Source organism: Dromaius novaehollandiae, chromosome 5, assembly GCF_036370855.1.
Source record: "Dromaius novaehollandiae isolate bDroNov1 chromosome 5, bDroNov1.hap1, whole genome shotgun sequence".
Lineage (NCBI taxonomy): Eukaryota > Metazoa > Chordata > Aves > Casuariiformes > Dromaiidae > Dromaius > Dromaius novaehollandiae.
In genome coordinates, this window is record NC_088102.1 from 53779284 (window position 1) to 53798492 (window position 19209).

The window sequence follows — 19209 nt, forward strand, 5'->3', positions numbered from 1 at the left end:
GAGAAATGAGACGAAAATGTGTGTGTTAGGAATGGGAGACCATACTTGAGGAAAAATAAGTAGAAGTGTGCCAGTACAAATGATGTTAAAACAAAAAATTGAATTTTAAGTTCTGACTTGTTCCCACCTCGGTTGCTACAGTTGTAAAGTAATTCATTCAGCCTTCCACTGTTCATTCAATGAAGCGTGGTTTATAGTTCTGAAGTGTTATTCTGTTAAGTCCCTATCTATGTTACAGAGCCTCAAATATGTTTTCCCGTTGTAAATTTTGATCACTGTAGTACTGGCTTTTATACTAGAAAGTGCAAAATAGATAATTCCTGTTTAAAAAGTATAAATGAAATCTGAATTGAATGAACTGTGGGTGGTGCGTAGATAAACACAGTGAATGTTTTGCTAATGGTATTTAGTGCTTAAAAAAAGAAAAAAATGCAGATGGGTAATGCACTGAGAACAGTGAATCATCCTGCAGCCGCTTCTGGAAGCCAGCAGAGGGAGATTCAGCGCATTTAAAGCCTGAACCAGTTCCATTGTTTTAAAAGCCCCTGTGCAGTGTGAATTCCTTATCTTTTCAAGCCCCTTCCCTTCCCACCCCACCCCCCACCCCTGCCTTCTTTTCATGGTCCCATAAACATGTCTCAAGGGTATGTTTCAAATTGATTACAGGCAATTTGCACAGGATTTTGTGATGAACGCAGATGTCAGAAGCCGCTCATCAGCCAATGCCATTGCAGACCTTCATGAGGATGAGGATGGCGTTTACTTCAGCTCGTACGGGCATTATGGGATACATGAAGAAATGCTGAAGGTTAGAAAGTGAGCTCAACTGCATCTTAGTGGGACTAAAGAGGAAAGATGGAATGAAGTGGGCTGGCTGCCCATAAATATACCGCAGAGCAGCTGCATTTTTAACCCTTTCTTTTATCCTAGGAGTTGGGCTGAAAAAATCTTTTTTTTTCCCCCCAGCTTCTATTTCCTTTGTTCCTAATGCTTCCTGTACAGTAAACATAGTTTATATGTTAGAGGAAGTATTAGGAAAATTAAATCACGTACTCTACCAATACGCTTGAAAGTATATTACAAAATCTAAACATAGGAAAACATCAGTTTTACCATGTATGCATTGAATTTTTAGCTGTGTGTCAGGTGTTCACTTGGATTGTTTTGAGAACCATATTTATATAAATGTAGTGATTTGCTACATTGAAAGTTCTAAGAAAGGAGACTTGCTGTCTGAATTTTAAGTCTGTTTCTCACACTGTTCTGTTCTGACACCCTTTTTTTCTTGTGCATGTTACTAGCAGGCTGAAGTATCAACTTACTGTTTCTGTTGCCACAAATATTTCAAATGTGGGGAGATATTGTAGAGTGGCCAAATGGCTAGTGTTTCGCTTCTTCTGTTTTTTTGTTTGAGGACTTCTTGAATATCATCTTAACAAATTTCCTTACGCTTTTCTTCTAAAAACAAACAAAAAGCATTATATTGAAATGGTGAGTGAGAGAAGGGTATTGATGAATAGAGAGCCCTAAAGTGAATGACTGTGGCTTACTTGAGCAGTAGTGCATGTAGCAGAGACAGCAGTTGGAATTTTATTGATTAAGTTGGGGCAGTGCTGAGGCAATGTGAGTGGGCAGGATGTAAGGCTGAAAGCTTTCCAGCTGACTGCTTTCTCGATTGATGCTGAACCTTCTGATTTTTTGGTAGTTTCAGCAAATTCTATTATGTGCTGCGGTAGAGGTGAAGTACTAAAAATAGTTGCCCTGAATATATTGTTATAGTAAACCAGTATAATTTTAAATGATCCAAGGCATTTTGATTCACATTTGTTATGCATGCTTCTGCAGTACAGTTTTCTAAAATCACTTGTAACTTTTTGTTACAGGCTGGGGGGAAATAATCCTCCTAAATCTAATTTGGATCTTAGAATTTTAAAGCCTCAAAATAACTTGGTTTTCATAATTTGTATGAACGTATCTTTTGTTCTCAGTTTTTGGGTTTGATCTCCTTTTTCTGATGAAATAGACTTTGCTCTCTCTGACTAGAGAAAGTATTTCTTTAATACCCCTCATTATTTCTGTAAATTCTTACCTGCCATAGTAGTGTGATGCTGACTTAAATATAGGCAGTTGGATTTTATACTTTGGTATTATTTGTAGACCACCTTTACTAAGTAAAAATGACTGTAATTTTCTTTCGCTTTGCTCTAACGCTTGAACTGCAACAAGGATTCCAAAAACTATAGTTAGCTGTCAATTTATGTACCTGCTGGTGCATATTAAGAGGGTCAATTTATTACCTTGCTGGTAGATTGAGATATGCTGCTAGCTTTCAGATACTAAGATACTATAAAAATTTAGGCACATCATTGAATATGTTCCAGCTTTTCAGGTCATGTTCTGTTAGTCAAGTCAATTCTTTTTGCTTTTAATTTGGTTTTCATAGACTGGGCTATACAGCTTCAAGTACTAGCTTGTTTTCAGGTTTGCAAATTTCTGGTTTACCAATTTCAGAAATTCAGGTTCATCTGATTTGTAGCTGTTTGGGAGGAAGCTGTGTGTCAGGCAGTTAAATACTATAGATTAAAATGATGCAAAGCATTTTATGGGCTCGTGACTCAAGTTTTGACTATTGTATAGAAGGCTGTTGTATAAAGTTTATGCAGTGTTTCCACTCTTACTGCTGTTCCTGAGAAGTATTTAAACGCTTTGGAACATCTGAAATTAAATGCTGCAGGTCAGAATGGTGTTAAGGTAATTTTTTTTTTCCTCCAGAGGCTCAGCTGGCTTTATTTACATAGACAATAAATTCTAAAAGACTGAAAATATGGAAAATGTCATGGTTGCAGAATCCTTGTAAGTACAGTAGCCAGGAAATATCTACTTGGGTCAGGTTAAAAGCAAGTTTTCCAGCCTTTTTGAACTTTATTGTGTACCTAAGTAAGCAAAGTGAACATCGTTTTTATCCTTTAATTCATAGGATAAAGTGCGTACAGAAAGCTATCGTGACTTCATCTATCAAAACCCACATCTCTTCAAGGACAAGGTAGGTAAAACAGCTCAGAGAATGTTGTAGTTTCTGCAGTTGTTTTTTTTCTGAAGTGGTAGAAATTCTTCCGGTTGGCTACTTTGTGGCTTTGGGAGTGGAATATCACGCTGACAAGATTTGATTTAACGTACTCTGGTTTTATTAGGTGGTAGAGCGCTATTCAACTGCTGGAGGGTGCAAAGTGCTGATAACAGAAGTGCTGATCACTGTTGTCATTGTTCTGTGTGCCATGTTGGGATGTTCATTAATTATGATGGCATGGTTAAGTCAAGCCTTTCTTGTCCAGTATTTTAAGCAGAATATATTTCAGAGAGACTTTACTACGATTTAAGTCAATCTCAATCTGTACCCAATACAGTAAAAACATCTTAGAAGCACTGTATAATTAGAATTGGGGAAGAATTCAACTGCAGCTGATTTATTGAACTGATATTGTTTAGTCTCCCCAGACTAGATTATTATTAAATGACTTGAAATCAGGAACTACTGTTTCATTTATCGTGGGAAGAGATGAGGCCTGTCTTTGTTTATGATATTGATGTGGTTATGACCCTTACCCAGCCATGATTCTCTTCTTATCTTCTGTATTTCTACTGGCTATTTCTAATGAGTTTGCTATGTTCTGAGATACTGTGCAGCCTTCTGTCCTGGATTTTCTTTTCCATAGCTTTTCTCTGCTTGCTGCTTATCATTTTTCAGCTGTGTATAGATACTTCTAATGTGAAAACAATTTCATGTTTTACAGAAATAAATCACTTTTGTGGTTTTGTGGTTGAATTTTTTTAATGACTGATAACACAGGGCTTCAGAACAATTTTAGAAGTAATAAAGGTGCACAAATTTGATAGTTCCTGAGCTGGAAATTGTCTTAGGGTTTTACAGTAGCAGGATTACATTTTATTTCAAGGTAGATAGCACACTGTGTGTCTTATCTCAGGGTTTTTCTTTTTTTTCTGGCAACTAAAATGAAAAAGTATTAGGAAAAGAATTTTCTTAGCTTTCACTTCAGTCCTTGTTACAAGCCTGTTTCTACTACGATTGCCAAACTTCTGGTTATAATGAGAGGACCAGCCAAAGGGTCCTAGAAACATAATGCTGCCACCTATGAAAAGATGTGAATGATCTCATAGCTGGGCAGCTCATCCAACACAGTACATAAGAGGGAGGAGGAAGAAATAAGGAAAACTGTCTTGACAGCAGGTTATTTTCACAGATGCCTCTAAGTTGATAACTACAAGTCTTCACAGGTCAAGACTAACCTTAAGTTGCATGGAATGTACTATTCCTAATAGAACAGTAATTTTTCAGGATAGGGGGTGTTGATTATATTTCTCCTCTGTTATGTGAACATTTTGGTAGGCATTCAGAACAAAGGGCAGGTGGGCTGTTCTGGGCAAAGCTGTTCTGTTGCTTAAGCCCCACCTGTAGATGCAGTTGCTCAGGAGTGGGCTTCTCTGTGTTTTTGCTTCATGTGAAAGCATTTCACTTCTGAAGAAAAGCTTGACCATTAATATTACAGTATATACAACTGGTTTCTCTACTCAGTGTTTCTGCTGCAGTTTGTTTGTTCAAGGCATCTCTTCCCTCAAATTCATGATGTAGCTGAGCCCTGTGTATTGAGGTTGAATGGAAAGAAAGATTCTCAATTGCTTTGTCTTCCCAGCAGCTGGCATCCAGGCAAACAATGCCCCATTTCACTTCTCTGACTAAATGTTGATGTAGCTTTCACTTGGTATACTGTTATGAAGACTATATTGGATTTTTTCAAAAATATAGTTCTAAAGTGAAATCTGTTAATAGATTTCCATTGCAGACACTGTTCTGATACTTTGCTTAAATTATGTATTACGTAACGCTTTCAGAACTTTATTCATAAGTGAAACTTCCAAGTTGAGAAAATAAACTAATTTCTGTTAAAGTTTGCTTACAATAAAAGAAGATTAAAATGTGAATAAGAGGAATATTCAAATGTCCTATTTCTTAGATTTCTGTAGTGTTTCCTGTGGGAGTTCCTAGAACCCCATGTTGTATTTCTCCTTAAAAAATACATAGTGATGCTTTTTGTTGTTCCTGAAAAGACAACTGCGAGGAGATTGGGAGGGATTTTTTGAAAGAGCTTTGTGGATCTTACTAGCTTTTAATGAAAATCCACCCAAAGAAATGCAGTTGTGCAAACTGGTTGACAACAGAGTATCTAGGTTTGTTCTATATACTTTATTCAGGACCAACCAATTTGTTTTTTCTTTAACTCTCAGCTTTGAAAAGAAATGATAAAATCTTGAACAAATCCTGCTTGCTGTTTTTGTTATGAACCCCTCGGATGTACTGGAGAGGGGAAATAGGACAATTTAGATTACTTAGCAGAAATAGTTAGTGGTCTTGCTCAGAAAAAGAAACATGATCCGTTTTAGAGCAAAAGTAAAGTTCCATTTTTTTGATGGAAAAAATAATTAGTTAAAAAAGCAATGTTGTCATGCTTCAGTGTTTGTTGTGAAGTGGAAGTCTGAGGCAGACATCAATGCCACGTTGAGGGGGAAAAAGGTGTTTTTATATGTTCCTATTAAAAGTTCATTGATAGCATAGATTAAGTTGGCCACATTACCTGACCTCCCGCTTTCCTGATTTGAAGTATTTTCTTCTGTTACTAAAAGTAGAATATCAATTTTGCTTTGACTGCAGAAGAGGAGGATGTGATGCTACAATGTATTATGATATAGCCAAATCATCAGTCCGGCTGCTCCAGATCTCTGGTGAGAGGCCATATGTGATCACTGCAAGAATGCGTTAGCTGTAGACCTTTATCCTGAGGCTAATTGGTGATCATTCTGCTTGTCTTTCAGTTTCTCAGATGTGTTCCAGCTTGTGTATTTTCCATCCCCTGCCTTTCTGGCCACCCCTCTCCCCTGCCTAAGGCTAGATGAGTTCCATCTGGGTTTTTAAGTGACCAGGGCAGCTGTCCAAAGTGGTGTCTGTTTTGATTTTTTTCTCATTTGTGGTGATTGCTCTCTTTCATGCAACTGTACATCAAGATCATTCTTTCACAGAGGTTTATTTTTGGCTCTGACTTCCAGCTTTCACGGCTCAGCAATTTTGTTAACTACCATGGATAGAGTGTTAGAGCAGATGACGTGAGGGGGCATGAGATTTCAACAGCTGCAAGAGCATTGGCTTTTGTTTTCTGTTCCCACCTCCAGAAGACTTGAGCCTAGGGACTGTAGCTGCTACGCACTAGAAACTCATTGTGAATGGGTCATAGGGTTGGCTCTTATTGGAACGTAGCTGTGAAGAGTTCAAGTGGAACAGGTAACTGTGTCTGGAACTTCTGTTATCATGTTTAGGCCTTCGCACAAGATGCTGAAAGTAAATGTTACACAGATGTGTGTGGGTTTTTTTAGTCTGATTCCAGATTGTAAATTACTCTGTGAAGGCAGGTGGCAGTCAACTCTTCACGCATTGCTTCTCAGTACAGTACAGCACAACACAAGCTGGCTTGCACTGTGCTGCTGCTTTTATTCATGCTGGCTTGAGTATCTTTGTGCTGTATCCATCATCAAGTATAGAATTGCATGTAACACAAGGCACGTGTACCTAATGAACAGAGCATTCAGACAGTTGGATTGATGCTGTATGTCAGGTGAAATTTAAAAGTGCACATGCAAGTTCCTGTTGTGCCAAGGCAGGACTGCTCAATAGCTCATAGGCTAGAAAGTTTGTCAGTTGGGTACATTATTGCCTTGAAATATTTTGTCAAATTGGGTTCTAATTGTCAGTGTTTTGTGGGATTGATTTTACAGTGATCTGATGTCTTCTCTGGAAAAAAATTCATTTCATGGAAGCTATAAAAACTATTTTACAACAGTGATGGAAGATGTGCTAAGGGTGACCAGTGAAATAAATGTTCATAAGTTATTATCTGTCTTATTTAAGTGCTGCTTTCTAATAGATGATTTTTTTATTTTAGGACCATTTTAGTAATTTATGCTTACTGAGTTTAGGTCTCTTGTATGAGAAAGGGAGTCTTATATTATGCCTCTGATTGTGTTAATTCCTAAATGCTCTACATAATATGAATGCTTGTACATACTGTTGGGGAAACAAAGCTTTTGGGTTTAGTGCTTAAAATTTTTAAGCACTAATTCTAAAATTAAAATATATTGAGTGAAAGTTTGACCATAAGACCATTAATGAGCTGGACAATAAGACAGGGTACACCTTCAGCAAAAATGTAGATGATAGAAAACTGGGAGGTGTGCTTCATATGTCAGCTGGTTATTCAGAGGGACCTTGACAAGCTGGAGAAACTGGCAGACAGGAAACTTATGCAGTTCAGCAACGGGAAATGCAAAATTCTGCACCTGGGGGAGGAGAAACCCCACACACTGGTACCGGATGATGGCCAACCATCTGGGAAGCAGCTCTGCAGAAAAGGACCCAGGGGTTTTGGTGGACAAGCCGGACATGAGCCAGCAATGTGCTGTGGTGGCAAAGAAGGCCAACGGCCTCCTGGGCTGCGTTAGGAAGAGCATCGCCGGCAGGTCTGAGGAGGGTGATTCCCGTGTACTCAGTGCTGGTGAGACCACAGCTATAGTGTTGGGTCCGGCTCTGGGCTCTTCATTGCGAGAGAGACATGGACATAGTGGAGGGAGCCCAGAGAAGGGCCACGGAGGTGAATAAGGGATTGGATCACCTGTCGTACGAGAAGAGGCTGAGAGAGCTGGGACTGTTTAGCCTAGAGAAGAGAAGGCTCAGGGGGGATCTTATCAGTGTGCGTAACTAACTGCTGGGAGGGTATAAAGAGGACGGAGCCAGACTCTTCTGAGTGGTGCCCAGTGACAGGAGAAGAGGTAATGGGCACAACTGGAAAGACAGGAAATGTATATACAGGAAATTCTGTTTAAACGTAAGAAAACTCTTTTTTTTACTGTGAGGGTGATTGAATATGGGGGTGGTTTGCCCAGAGAGGTGGTATTAGACTGTGTGATCTTCAGAGAACCCTTTCAACCTCAACCATTCTGTGATATATTTGCTAGAATTTTCTTAGTCTCTTTGCTTTTTTTTTTATGCTTTTCAGTCTTACTACAGTAGTTAATAATTGAGATTTTGAAAACAAGCATCTGCATGAGTATTGTTGTTTTGTTCAATGTACTTTAAATGAAGTGTACTGATGAAGCTTATTTTTCTTCCTTGAAAACTGAAAGATCTTACCTCCCAGATATTTTGGCCTATTTTGATTCGGAAAGGTGTCAACACTTTAAATTTCAAAGTAGTGACTGGTACAGTTTTAACACTTGAAAATATTTTCATCATCTGAGCCGTAGCTGCTTCAAGGCACTGTGCCCATTTCTAGCAGAGGATTCCTGAAATCTTTACAAAGAACATAAAAACAGAAATGTGTAGAATTTTTTCATGAGCAGTAAATAGGAAGAAATGTTCTTCAGCCCTGTCCAGTTACAGTTCCTCCAAATAATTGTTTGGATTTAATTGTTAGCTTGAGCAATTCACAGATATTAAAATTCTTCTGATTTCCAATCTTATGTATGTAGCTTTTTAGTAGTTGCCCAAATAATTGCTTTTATTTTTATTTTTTCCTCATGTGAATGAATTCATCTGCAGCTAGAGCTAGTCTGCTTCATTATTTATCTGTAAAGGGCAATAAAGTATGTGGAGTTATATATGCAATTTGACTTGGCTATCTCTGGACATAATGATAAGACTTGATGCTACCTTTTGTTTCTTCTGTTAGAATAGGGTATATCCCTGATGTAGAAAAGGACATGTAGAAAAACCTCAGTGAGGGAAATAAACTGAGGTAAAAATAAATCTGTCTTACTCATTTCAGGTGGTTTTGGATGTTGGCTGTGGAACTGGAATACTCTCCATGTTTGCTGCAAAAGCAGGTGCAAAGCAAGTGATTGGAGTCGACCAATCTGAAATTGTTTATCAGGCAATGGACATCATTAGGTAGGAGAAGTTCTGAAAATAGTATGCTAAATTAATATTGCTTTAAATAGTTATTTTTTAAAAAATGGTACTAGTTAATCATCAGCTAACACGCACTTGCTTACTTTTATTGGAGATGTGTGAAATGATACATTCCCCAAGACCTTTCTCTGTCCTAAGACCTAACACAGGTTTTGATGAGCAGTCATCTTGAATGCTCTTCTGATGGAGGCAATTTAAACAGGACTGTACTTAAGGCAGAATATTTTCCAGGCCTTCTTTTTGATTCTGGTGTGGAGGCCAGTGCTGCCATGCTGTACAGTTTCAAACTGACTGCTCCCAGTGCTGCTTCTATTCTTATACTTCTAGATGTTCCTACTGGTAAGACTTTGAAGTGGAAATAAAGCTTGTAAATTTTTAGGCAACAAACATTGCAGTGCAGATATATCTCTAGAGGATGTGACTTTGAGTTTTAAAAAACAAACAAAGTTCTGATTGAGATGAATCCAGTGGAAGTTGTTGTTTAGTTTTCTAGATTTTTGTAGATCTTCTTGTTGAAACTGTGATCTTTTTAAAGTGAAAGCTTGTCAGGCATTATTTGTTCTTTTTTTTAATGAAATGTAGCTTTTTTTGTTGGCTAATAGATTTTATAATTATATGGTATTAGTTTTAACTTGTGGAAAATCATTTTCTAGTATGGTTTCTGTACAGTGGCGTATTTAAGGGATTCTTTCTTTGTGGAAGTAAAATGTCTTATTGCTTACCCCCTGTATTTTGTTTATTTTAATAGAGAAAGAAACATATTGTCCTTTGGTTTTCATGCTAGTTGGAAAGCGATTACCATTACACTGTAATATTTTTCTACATTTAAAAAAATAATTTTTTTAAGCTGGTGCATATGCACACACACACATTCTCTCTGTAGAGTCACTGAGAAAAGTTGTTTCCAGGAGAATTACTAAGATGCTGTGTACCACGTAAAGTGTAACAATAATACAGGGTGAAAGGGACCCCTGGAGGGCTTTTGGTCCAGTCCTCTGTCAGAGCAGGCTCAGCTAGAGTGAGTGGCTTAGGCCTTGTCCAGTCACTTTCTGTATACTGCCAATTCTGTCTGAACTTCTCTGGAAAACATGTCTTGTTGGACTACCCTCACTCTGAAGGGTTTCTTTTCTCTTCCTAATGTCTAATTGAAATTTCTGCTGTTGTGGTTTGTGTCCGTTGCCTCTCATCTTGGCCCTGTGTAAATCTGAGAAGAGCTCGGCCCTATTTTCTCCATACCTTCCCCCTAGATAAAGGCAGACATCAATGAGATCTGCTCAATAACCTTCCCATCTTAAGACTGAACACACACAGTTCTGTTAACCCCTACCTGTACATCATGTGCTCCAGCCCCCAGTTGTCTTGGAGGTCCTTCAGTGGACTTGCTTCAGTATGGCGGTATCTGGCTTGTACTAAGGAACCCAAACTGGACTCTGGGTGCAGTTTCACCAATGTCAAACAGAGGGGAATGTTCACTTGCTTTGACCTACTGCTACCTTCTTACAAATGTGACCCAGGACGTGGCTGGCCATCTTCACAACAAGGATACACTGGTGACTTATGTTCAGCTTCCTCAGAAGGCCCCTCAGTGGGGAGGGCAGGAATTAGGAAACAGAGCTGCTTTCTAACCAGCCAGCACCCAGCCCATACTCTTTTGTGGGGTTATTCCAGCCCAGGTGCAGGATTTCACATTTGTCTTTGAGCTTTGAGGTTCCTGTCAGCCTGTTTCTACAGTCTGACACTCTTCTGAATAGCATCCCTGCTCTCCATTGTTTCAGCTACTCCTCCGCAGTTTGACATTAACCACAAACTTCTGAGGGTGCTTTCTGTCCCGTCTTCCACATCACTAATGGAGACATTAACTAGTATCAGGCCTAGCACAGACCCTGAGACGTGCCTCTAGTACCAGGCTGCCAGTTACACTTCCTCCTGCTTATTGTGAGTTTTTGAGTCTAGTGGTCTATTTACTTTCCACCCATCTAATAGACCATTTGTCCACTCTGCATTTCACTAATTTGGCTGTAGAGGAGTTATGGGCTGTTATGGGAGACTGTGTTGAACTATATGTAAAAGTGAAGCAATGACATCTGAACATTTAAGGTGAAGAGTTTCTAACATGAAGCATGAGAAATGTAGGTGAAAATGTGTAGTGCTGATAACTGAGGAGAGTAGGTTTTTATCAGAGTAACTGGGGCGGGGGGAAGGTCAGTAGATACTGAGGAATTTTGGATTGTCGCAAATGGCATCTTATTTCTATTGTACTATATGACATGCTTAAGAAAATTTTCATCATGATTAAAAGTATTGGCTAATGCCTGTACTACTTTTGGTGAGGAAAAGGACAAGCCTTTAAGAAAACCAACAAATCAAAACTCTTAACCTGCTAAGAGTGATGAATGACCACTTGAAATACGCAGTGAACCATCACTAAAGCTACACATTTATAAGTAACTTCTGCTATAAAAAGTTCAATTCACATTAAAGTATTCAATTTACATCAAAACAATTTATATTTGTCTTGTTAAACCTACTTTTCCTGAAGGAATGTGGTTGACAAACTTGTAACAGAGTAACAAATATTTATTGGAATACTAAATGAATGTGTGCTCTTTAAAAATGACTTCTGTAGTGTCTCTCCACCTGTAATTAAAGTATGTGCTCAAGAGCTTTTGATCCTTCCAGAATTCAGGTTCATTTCTAAACTGCTTCAGTAATTATTAGAAACAGCGCAACTGATGTGTGTGAGTAAACTGGAATAAGCGGCCTGAGTGGTGTGATTCTTCTCCAAGGTTACATAGTAAATTTGTTAACTAACAAATTTGAGATTGTCACAAATGGCGTCTTATTTATGGCCTTTTTATTTTCTTAATATGAATAGCTACCCATAAAATTTCTAGTGCGATGAATGGCTTTTGTCATTTGTCACTGTTAGAATAGAATAGAAAGTTGAAGTATGCTTCCAAAATCACATCTCTGAGGTCTTTCCAAAATGTGTAAACAATATACTGTTATACCACTCTACAATTGAAAATAAGTATGTAATGAATCTCTTTTGTTTTAGATCATGTCCTTTTACATGGTCATTTGGAAAGCTACCCTTCGATCCTTTTGGTCTTTCTTAAAATACTGGTGTGAGTGACAGCTCTTTAACATTTTATTTCTCACTTGGAGTTTCTACTAGTAGTAAAAAGACTTCTGTTTACAGCACTAAATATGATATTAGTGATAAATTGTTACTGTTTTAACAGATGACTGTCATGTGTAGAGAATATTTAATTGATCTTCCCAATAGCCCACATGTTCAAGTTGCCCTTTGACCCTTTCCTTTCCCTCCCTTCATTCTGATCTTTCTCCCATTGTCTTTTAGATTGAATTTTTAATGTGATTACTGGTCTGCACTGAAAGTCAGACAGATTGTGAGAGTAAGATATCAGGGTGGGAGAGAAGGAGCAGAGATAAGAGCTGCAATGGAGAGAGAAATTTCATTGGTGGGAATACTTTGCCCTCTCTAACAATAGCTATTGTAATAGTGGTATATGCAAGAAAGATTGATATGGTTTGCCAAAGGAAAAAAATACTACCTTTCAAGCACTCAAGTATTTAGCAGTTTCATTGTTGTGTTGTTTTTATTTCAAAAGCTGTAGTCACATCATAGCACCTTGCTCCTTATACAGGTTATTTATGCTGTAACTTGCATAAGAGGTTATACCTGATTACTGCTGTTATTAAGCATTGTGGATGACTTTGGCTAGAAGTACAATGGGAAAGATGCCTTTATTGTGGAATAACTGTAATATTGATCTAGAGGGAACATTTGTTCTCAGTGACTTTGCAGCTGGTTTTGTTTAATAAAAAAGCAAATCGTGCAAAACAGCTTTGTAAGGAAGCTAATTTCCATCGCTATCCTAGTGTGATGAGTAGGCTCTAATCACTATAGACTTACTCTACAAGGGTCAAAGAAGGAGAACTGAGAACTAGCAACTCTAAATAGAGACAAGAGTAATTTTAAATTGCCTTCTTCTCCATGTTCTGATGTCTATGCATTTGCATGCACAGCACATCAGAGATGTACGGATCTACTGTCTGCCGCATTTGCCTGGCAGTTAATCTGCTGCAATTTTTGGAAACTTGGGAGCATTCCCTCTGAAATATAACTGAGAAGAGAAATATTTTAGTGCTGTCTAGATTAGTGTGTGTGTTTTTTTGGTTTTTCTTTTTTTTTTTTTTTCTTTTTAAGGAGAAAGTATTACAGGGGGTAAGCAGTGCAAAATGTAAACATTAATATATTTCTCTTGACAGCATAGAATGGAAATACAAACTAACCTGTTTAAATTGTGACTTTCAGGTTAAACAAACTTGAAAATATCATTACATTAGTCAAAGGAAGAATTGAAGAAGTAGATCTGCCTTTGGAAAAAGTGGATGTAATTATATCTGAGTGGATGGTAAGGTACATGAATATTCTTTTCAAAACAGTTATTTTCAGGAAAAAAATGCACTGCTTTATTTCATTTGAAAAATTATTCTTAAAGTGCTGCTATTATATTTTTCTACCAAAAATTTATCTTGCTTGCAGAAGCATTTTTGAAAACGTGGGAGATGTGATGACAGTCCTGATTACGTGGTACTCATGTAATTTCTGATCCCTCTTGTTCATGTTGTTTCATGTCAAGTTTACAAAAGTACAGTTAAGCTGTTTTGGGCACAGTGGTAGGTTTCTGTTTTATAATTAGCTTGCAAATCTACAGAAATATTTTTTTTGTTCCCGAAAAATAATACTGTAGCTGCTCAGGTGAAAGTAATGAAGAAACTCCTGTGCTGCTTACCTGGCTAGATCATTCTGATAGGTGAAATAGCTTTAGTCCATGAAGATAACTAAAGATCATCATGACTAAGCAAGAAAGGTGGTACTGGAGGTGAGTGTGCAGGCTGGGGAGTCTGCTGACTATATATATGAAGATGTGGACACAGATGGGTCACTATCGACTGTGGTATTTTTTACCATAGGAATAAAATAACTGATTTTGAAACTATGTAGTAAAGATGGTAGCCAAAAGGAAATGTGTGATACAGAGTGTAAATGAGCCATTATTGCCTAGAATCCATTGGTTTTCAGCAGTGGACAGTTGTCTTCCTTTTGTGTGCTGACTGAATACTGTTGCATAGCTGTGCTTGCTACCTGCCATACAATTCTAATAAAGAAATCCAAGTGTCAGATTGAACTTCATAACAGCTGAATAAGTCTGGTCCCTAGAAAGTGTGGTAGGAAACACCCTTTGTGACTTCTTTCTTGTGGACTGCCCCTACTCAGTCTCCACCTATGTGCAGACCTTCAGCATTCCATATAGAAAACTCTTTGGAACAGTTTTTACATACTGGTTTCCACTGTTCGAACTTAAAAAAATTCTGTCTTTCAAATTTAGGATCAATAGTGAAAACTTGTATTCAGTTACTTTTTGACAAACTGGGGGTGTTCTGCACTTGAGGACTCTTGGGACAGAGGTCACATGTGCACTAAGAATCTGTATGTATCCAATTAGTTTCCAGGTAAATATAGAAATAAATTTTTAGCTTTGTTTCTTCTATTTTTTTTTTATATTACATATTATAGAGTACTGGAAATCTAGAAATGTTATGCCTTAGTTGTCTAATGCATGTTATTTGAAGCATGAGCTTGATCTACTGTTGAGTTCACTAGTTTCAAAGCAGGTTTAAGCCACTGGCCCTGGTGGTTTAAAAACAGTGCGTTATGCTTGGTGATTTCTGAGAGCATAGTGACTTCACTGTTGAAACGTAATTATAGTTCTTTGGGGGAGACTTCTGATCAGTTGCCTGATTTGTGCACCAAGAATAATGTTCCCCAAAACATATTTCTTATTCAGGAGCCCAAGATCTAGTTTTAAAGTGACTTGAGCCCATAAGAGCTTAAGTTGCATTGTAAATAGATGCCTCTGTGATGAAATAAGGGATTTTGAGAAGCAGCTCATGTAAGAAATGAAGTGTTTAATGTTCCGTGTTTCCCATTTCTGTGCTAATTTACCTTTTAATATAATAATTATATAGCCACATACATTTTGCTTAATTAGGTATTCTAAATATTGGGAATTATTAACTAGGAATGTTAGCGTTTTTATAGGTTGCTGCAATACAGAGAGAAAGAGGACAGTGCTGTGGAAGTAAGATTGATAGCCAGACAATGTACAGACTGTTCCAGCGTGGCCCAGAGAGAAACAATATTTTGCCTAGATGCAAATGAAGATTCCTGTTTGTCTGGCTTTCTACTGTTGTCCATTTTCACTAGTGCGTGAATTTGCTTTTTTCTTCTTTTCCTCCCCTACGTGATATTGACTGGTGTGAAATCTCTTGTTAATAAAAGAATGCATGTGCTTGAAAATTGATTGACCGCTTGGTTGAAAATGTTGTAAGAGCTAAGTATGGACACCAAAAAGAACTCCACTTTCAGCTCTTCATTTAGAGCATCTGTATGGACCAGTAGGAAGATTCCAATGGGAACAGTATTTTTCTCTTTATAACAGAGATATGAAAAATTGCTGTTCTGTTTAGAAAACAGACTGCTTTTACACTAGTAAGCATCAAACTGCTTTGTGGAGCCATTGCTTCATTCTGTTTTGTACAGAACAGCATGTAAGACCAAATACCCTGTAAGCTGTTAAGAGCCATGTATGGAGCACCAGAAAAATAAAAGCAGGCGTGAAGCAGCAGAATGGAAGATGGAGAGAGAGTGCGGTTTTCATCAGGAATGTTTCTAGAGCAGACTTAGAAAAATGGCACATAGAGCAGTGTGTTGTAAAAGACAGAGTACTGCATTATGAGCATCTCAAATGTAGGTGAATTCTGATGATAATTTTCTTGCTTCTGTAAGTGGCCTATGGCTTCCACAGACTGCTTTTCTCAGTTCTCTTTCATCTTTAGATTTGTTATTTTAAAATGCACAAGAATGGGAGAAGCATCTTAAATATCACATGGTGTGTAAATGTATATGTGGAGGTGTCTATATACACATATGAAGCCAAATCATATTTAAAACGTATATATGCTATCTGAATAGGGTTTTGTCATATTCCAGGTTTAGAGGCTGAAAGAATGAGCAACTGTCCCTTCAGCAGCTTTTTTTTTTTTTTTTTTTTTTTTTTTCCTTTTCTTTAAAGCCTATGAAAGGAATTAGCAGACAGGGAACAGCAACCTTGCTAATCTAGCTGTGATGTAAAGGCTAAATGTGTTGTTTGTGAGACCTGAAGTATGCATGTTCAGCATCTTTGAACTTGCACCATAAGCTCGACATCTGCCTGATTTGGTGTTCTACTAAAACTAGTATGTAAACTATTCAGAAAGATAGGGGAAGATGTGATGAGCTACAAGCAATTCTTTCTGTATCTGAAAGGCAGACTGCTGAATATTAAGGGCCCTGAAAATCCCCTTTTCAGACCACAGAGCCACCTCTACCTGGTGAACCACATTACCTTAAAAAAAGAAGACAAGAATGGCTAAGTGATGGCCTGTTCTTCTGACCAAACTGATTGTATGGGAACCAGTCTTACAGTTTTTGGAGACAGATATTTGAATGTGAACAGGCATGAATTCTGTACCAGATCTTACTGCTGGCCTTGTTTGTGGAGGTTTATGGGACCTTGCTGTCCAGTACTGTGTAGCAGGGCTGTAGTCTTCTGATGTATCATCCTGCTTGGTTATGCTGAGCTCTGATGTGTGAAACTTTTGAAAGCCTTAATGGAGCTTTCAGTTGTCGTAAATGGTCACAGGTACCAGCCTCTGAAAAAAACAACAATTTTATTTGCCTGCTTGCTTGTATTGTGGGAAATCTACAAGCAAATCTTTCATCTTTTTATTCAGATTATAGAATTAAATGAGTTGTGTGTATAAGCAAAGGTGCTAATAAAATAAATGAATATTTGTGTACACTGCCTAATGGCAATCTGATGCAAATGCATTTCTGAATACACATCGGTGATTTGTTTTTGCCTTTGCTTAATGAACAACCCCCCTTGTCAGTTAGTGATTCAATTTGCAAATGGTTTGCAAATGCACAAACTTCACTGGAACTCTAGAATTTTGATTTGAATACTGCGTTGCTTGTGTGGTTAGTGGGGAAGTACTTATGTTGGCATGAATGGAACATACAGGAGACTTGTTCACAGGCTGGTTCACATTTACGCTCTCTCCCTGGAGGTATAGAATTTAAAGAAGTAATGATGTTTTACAGTAATTAGAGTGATTTTACATACTGTACTTAAGTGTGATATGAGAGCTGCTATGCAAAGTACTGAAGCTAGTTTTCAGCTGAATTGAATGCTGGGTGGAAGGAGAGTATTTGCTATCAATGTACAAAAGTAATTGTTTTATTACACATATGGGTTTTGGTAATGTAATTGGAAACTTCATAGGCTATTTATTGAAAGAATGAGTGCAGAAACAAGACAAAATGTGCACTGTTTTTCCAGAATGTTAATTCTTACTCAGATGTGTCTGTGTAGTTTTTTTTCTCTTGGTGTGCTTTTTTCTGTAGCTAAGAACATAAAATTAGAAGTTGAGTTTGCTTGAAAAATTTTCTCTCTCTCTTTCTCTCTCTTTTTTTAATTAGATAATTTTGAGATGATATCTTGATGGGTTGGAAGATATTCCTGCTGTACAGAAGGACTAGAAAATAAGTATATATAAAGTAATGAAAACAGTCTTCCCTCCTTCCTTTTTTTCCACCATTTCTGTGATGGATAGAATGCAGTGATGCTTTTTAACACTTATTTACTACTTTTTCTTCAGTCTTGACCTTCTATAGCAATTCCATTAATATTTGGAGGTGCAGGTGTTTGGTTTCTATAACACAATAAACTATTTTACGTAAGAATTGAGGGGTTTTTTGCTTTTTTTTGTTATGCTGTGTAGGGAGCGTACTTAAGTAGCTAAATACATTAGTTCCTTTACAGGAAGGTGAGGGAATTATCTTTCCTTGCATGAAAATATTTTTATATTTGCCCTCATTCAGTAATACATGTCACTTCCCTGCTGTTCAGATCTTCCCTTTTGGTGCTCTCCCTCATCTCGCATTTGTTTAGGACACAACGGGGTATGCATAATAATAAAGTCAAGCTGTGGTTTTGAAATGTCTGTGCTTGCTCTGACAGTAGTGAATTGTTTCCCTAATATGGTTTTTGAATTAAATCATACATGAAGCACCAACTCTGAGCAGCAGGAAGACCAAGCGTGAAGGAAATGGGGCTGCAGCAGATCGTGCAGAAGTGTTCACATGTAGCTGCTGCTTCTCATTTAGATGTGCTGTGATTTGGATGTTTTTTCTTTTTTTGTTAAGGTAAAAGCAATTTTTCAGAAAGCAGGCCCCATCAGTTTTGTGTGTCTGTTAATGCAGGATTGCATTTTGTGTTCTAAATTAGAGTCTGTCCAGTCTGTGTTACCTCTGTGACTTGTTCTACTCTACAGTCTGGTGGAGGCACTGTAGTTAGAAACTTTGTTTAAGGAACTAACACAATATTTACACTGATTATGGTGTGGGGGTTTTTTTTGGTTTGGTTTGTTTGTTTGTTTTTGTAAAGTCCACACTATAGGCCAGTTGTTTGGTAGCTGCCTTGCATTCCATTAAATATTCAGTATTGGGCCTTACTGAATCTGAGGTACCAGACCAGATCCAGCTATGTTGCAAAAAACAAAATTAATATTTGATATAATAAAATATGCTTATTGAAGTAGTTAAATATTGCTTCTCAGTTCTGTCCTTACATGCTAAAAATTCTACCAGTTCTTGCAATTGTGAACTTGTTCATGTTGCTTTTTTTTTTTTTTTTTTTTAATTAATATACATGGATTTCACTCATAACTAGATCATAAGTAAAGGTGAAACCAGGTTCCCATAAAGTATTTGATATGAGCAGATAAGGGAAGCATACATGAAAAGGTATATTCAATCTAAAATCATCTGTTTTTAATAGAAGCATTTTTCTTCAGCCCTCTCCACATACAGCTATACTTCTTTTGAATTAATGTTGTTATTGTGTCTAGTTACCTTTAGAAAGATTAATCTCTTTTTCTCCATGAAGAATATTATGCTGAATACTGAAGTGCTCATGTTAGAAGTTCTTCCTATATGTAGGTTTTGCTCCATTTGTAAAATATTTTTACCTAGTTTTTGAATTAAA

General features: G+C 37.5%; 1 protein-coding gene across 4 annotated transcripts in view; it reads left to right on the top strand.

The window, feature by feature from the left end:
- PRMT3 (protein arginine methyltransferase 3) overlaps window positions 1-19209 on the top strand; it is a 67661-nt gene that overhangs the window by 7990 nt on the left and 40462 nt on the right. For all 4 annotated transcript variants that reach the window (XM_026094551.2, XM_064512846.1, XM_064512847.1 and 1 more), the window contains 4 exons: window positions 667-808; window positions 2978-3043; window positions 8886-9007; window positions 13371-13470. In XM_026094551.2, the coding sequence (XP_025950336.1) occupies window positions 667-808; window positions 2978-3043; window positions 8886-9007; window positions 13371-13470 (430 nt within the window). The remainder of the gene's footprint in view (window positions 1-666; window positions 809-2977; window positions 3044-8885; window positions 9008-13370; window positions 13471-19209) is intronic.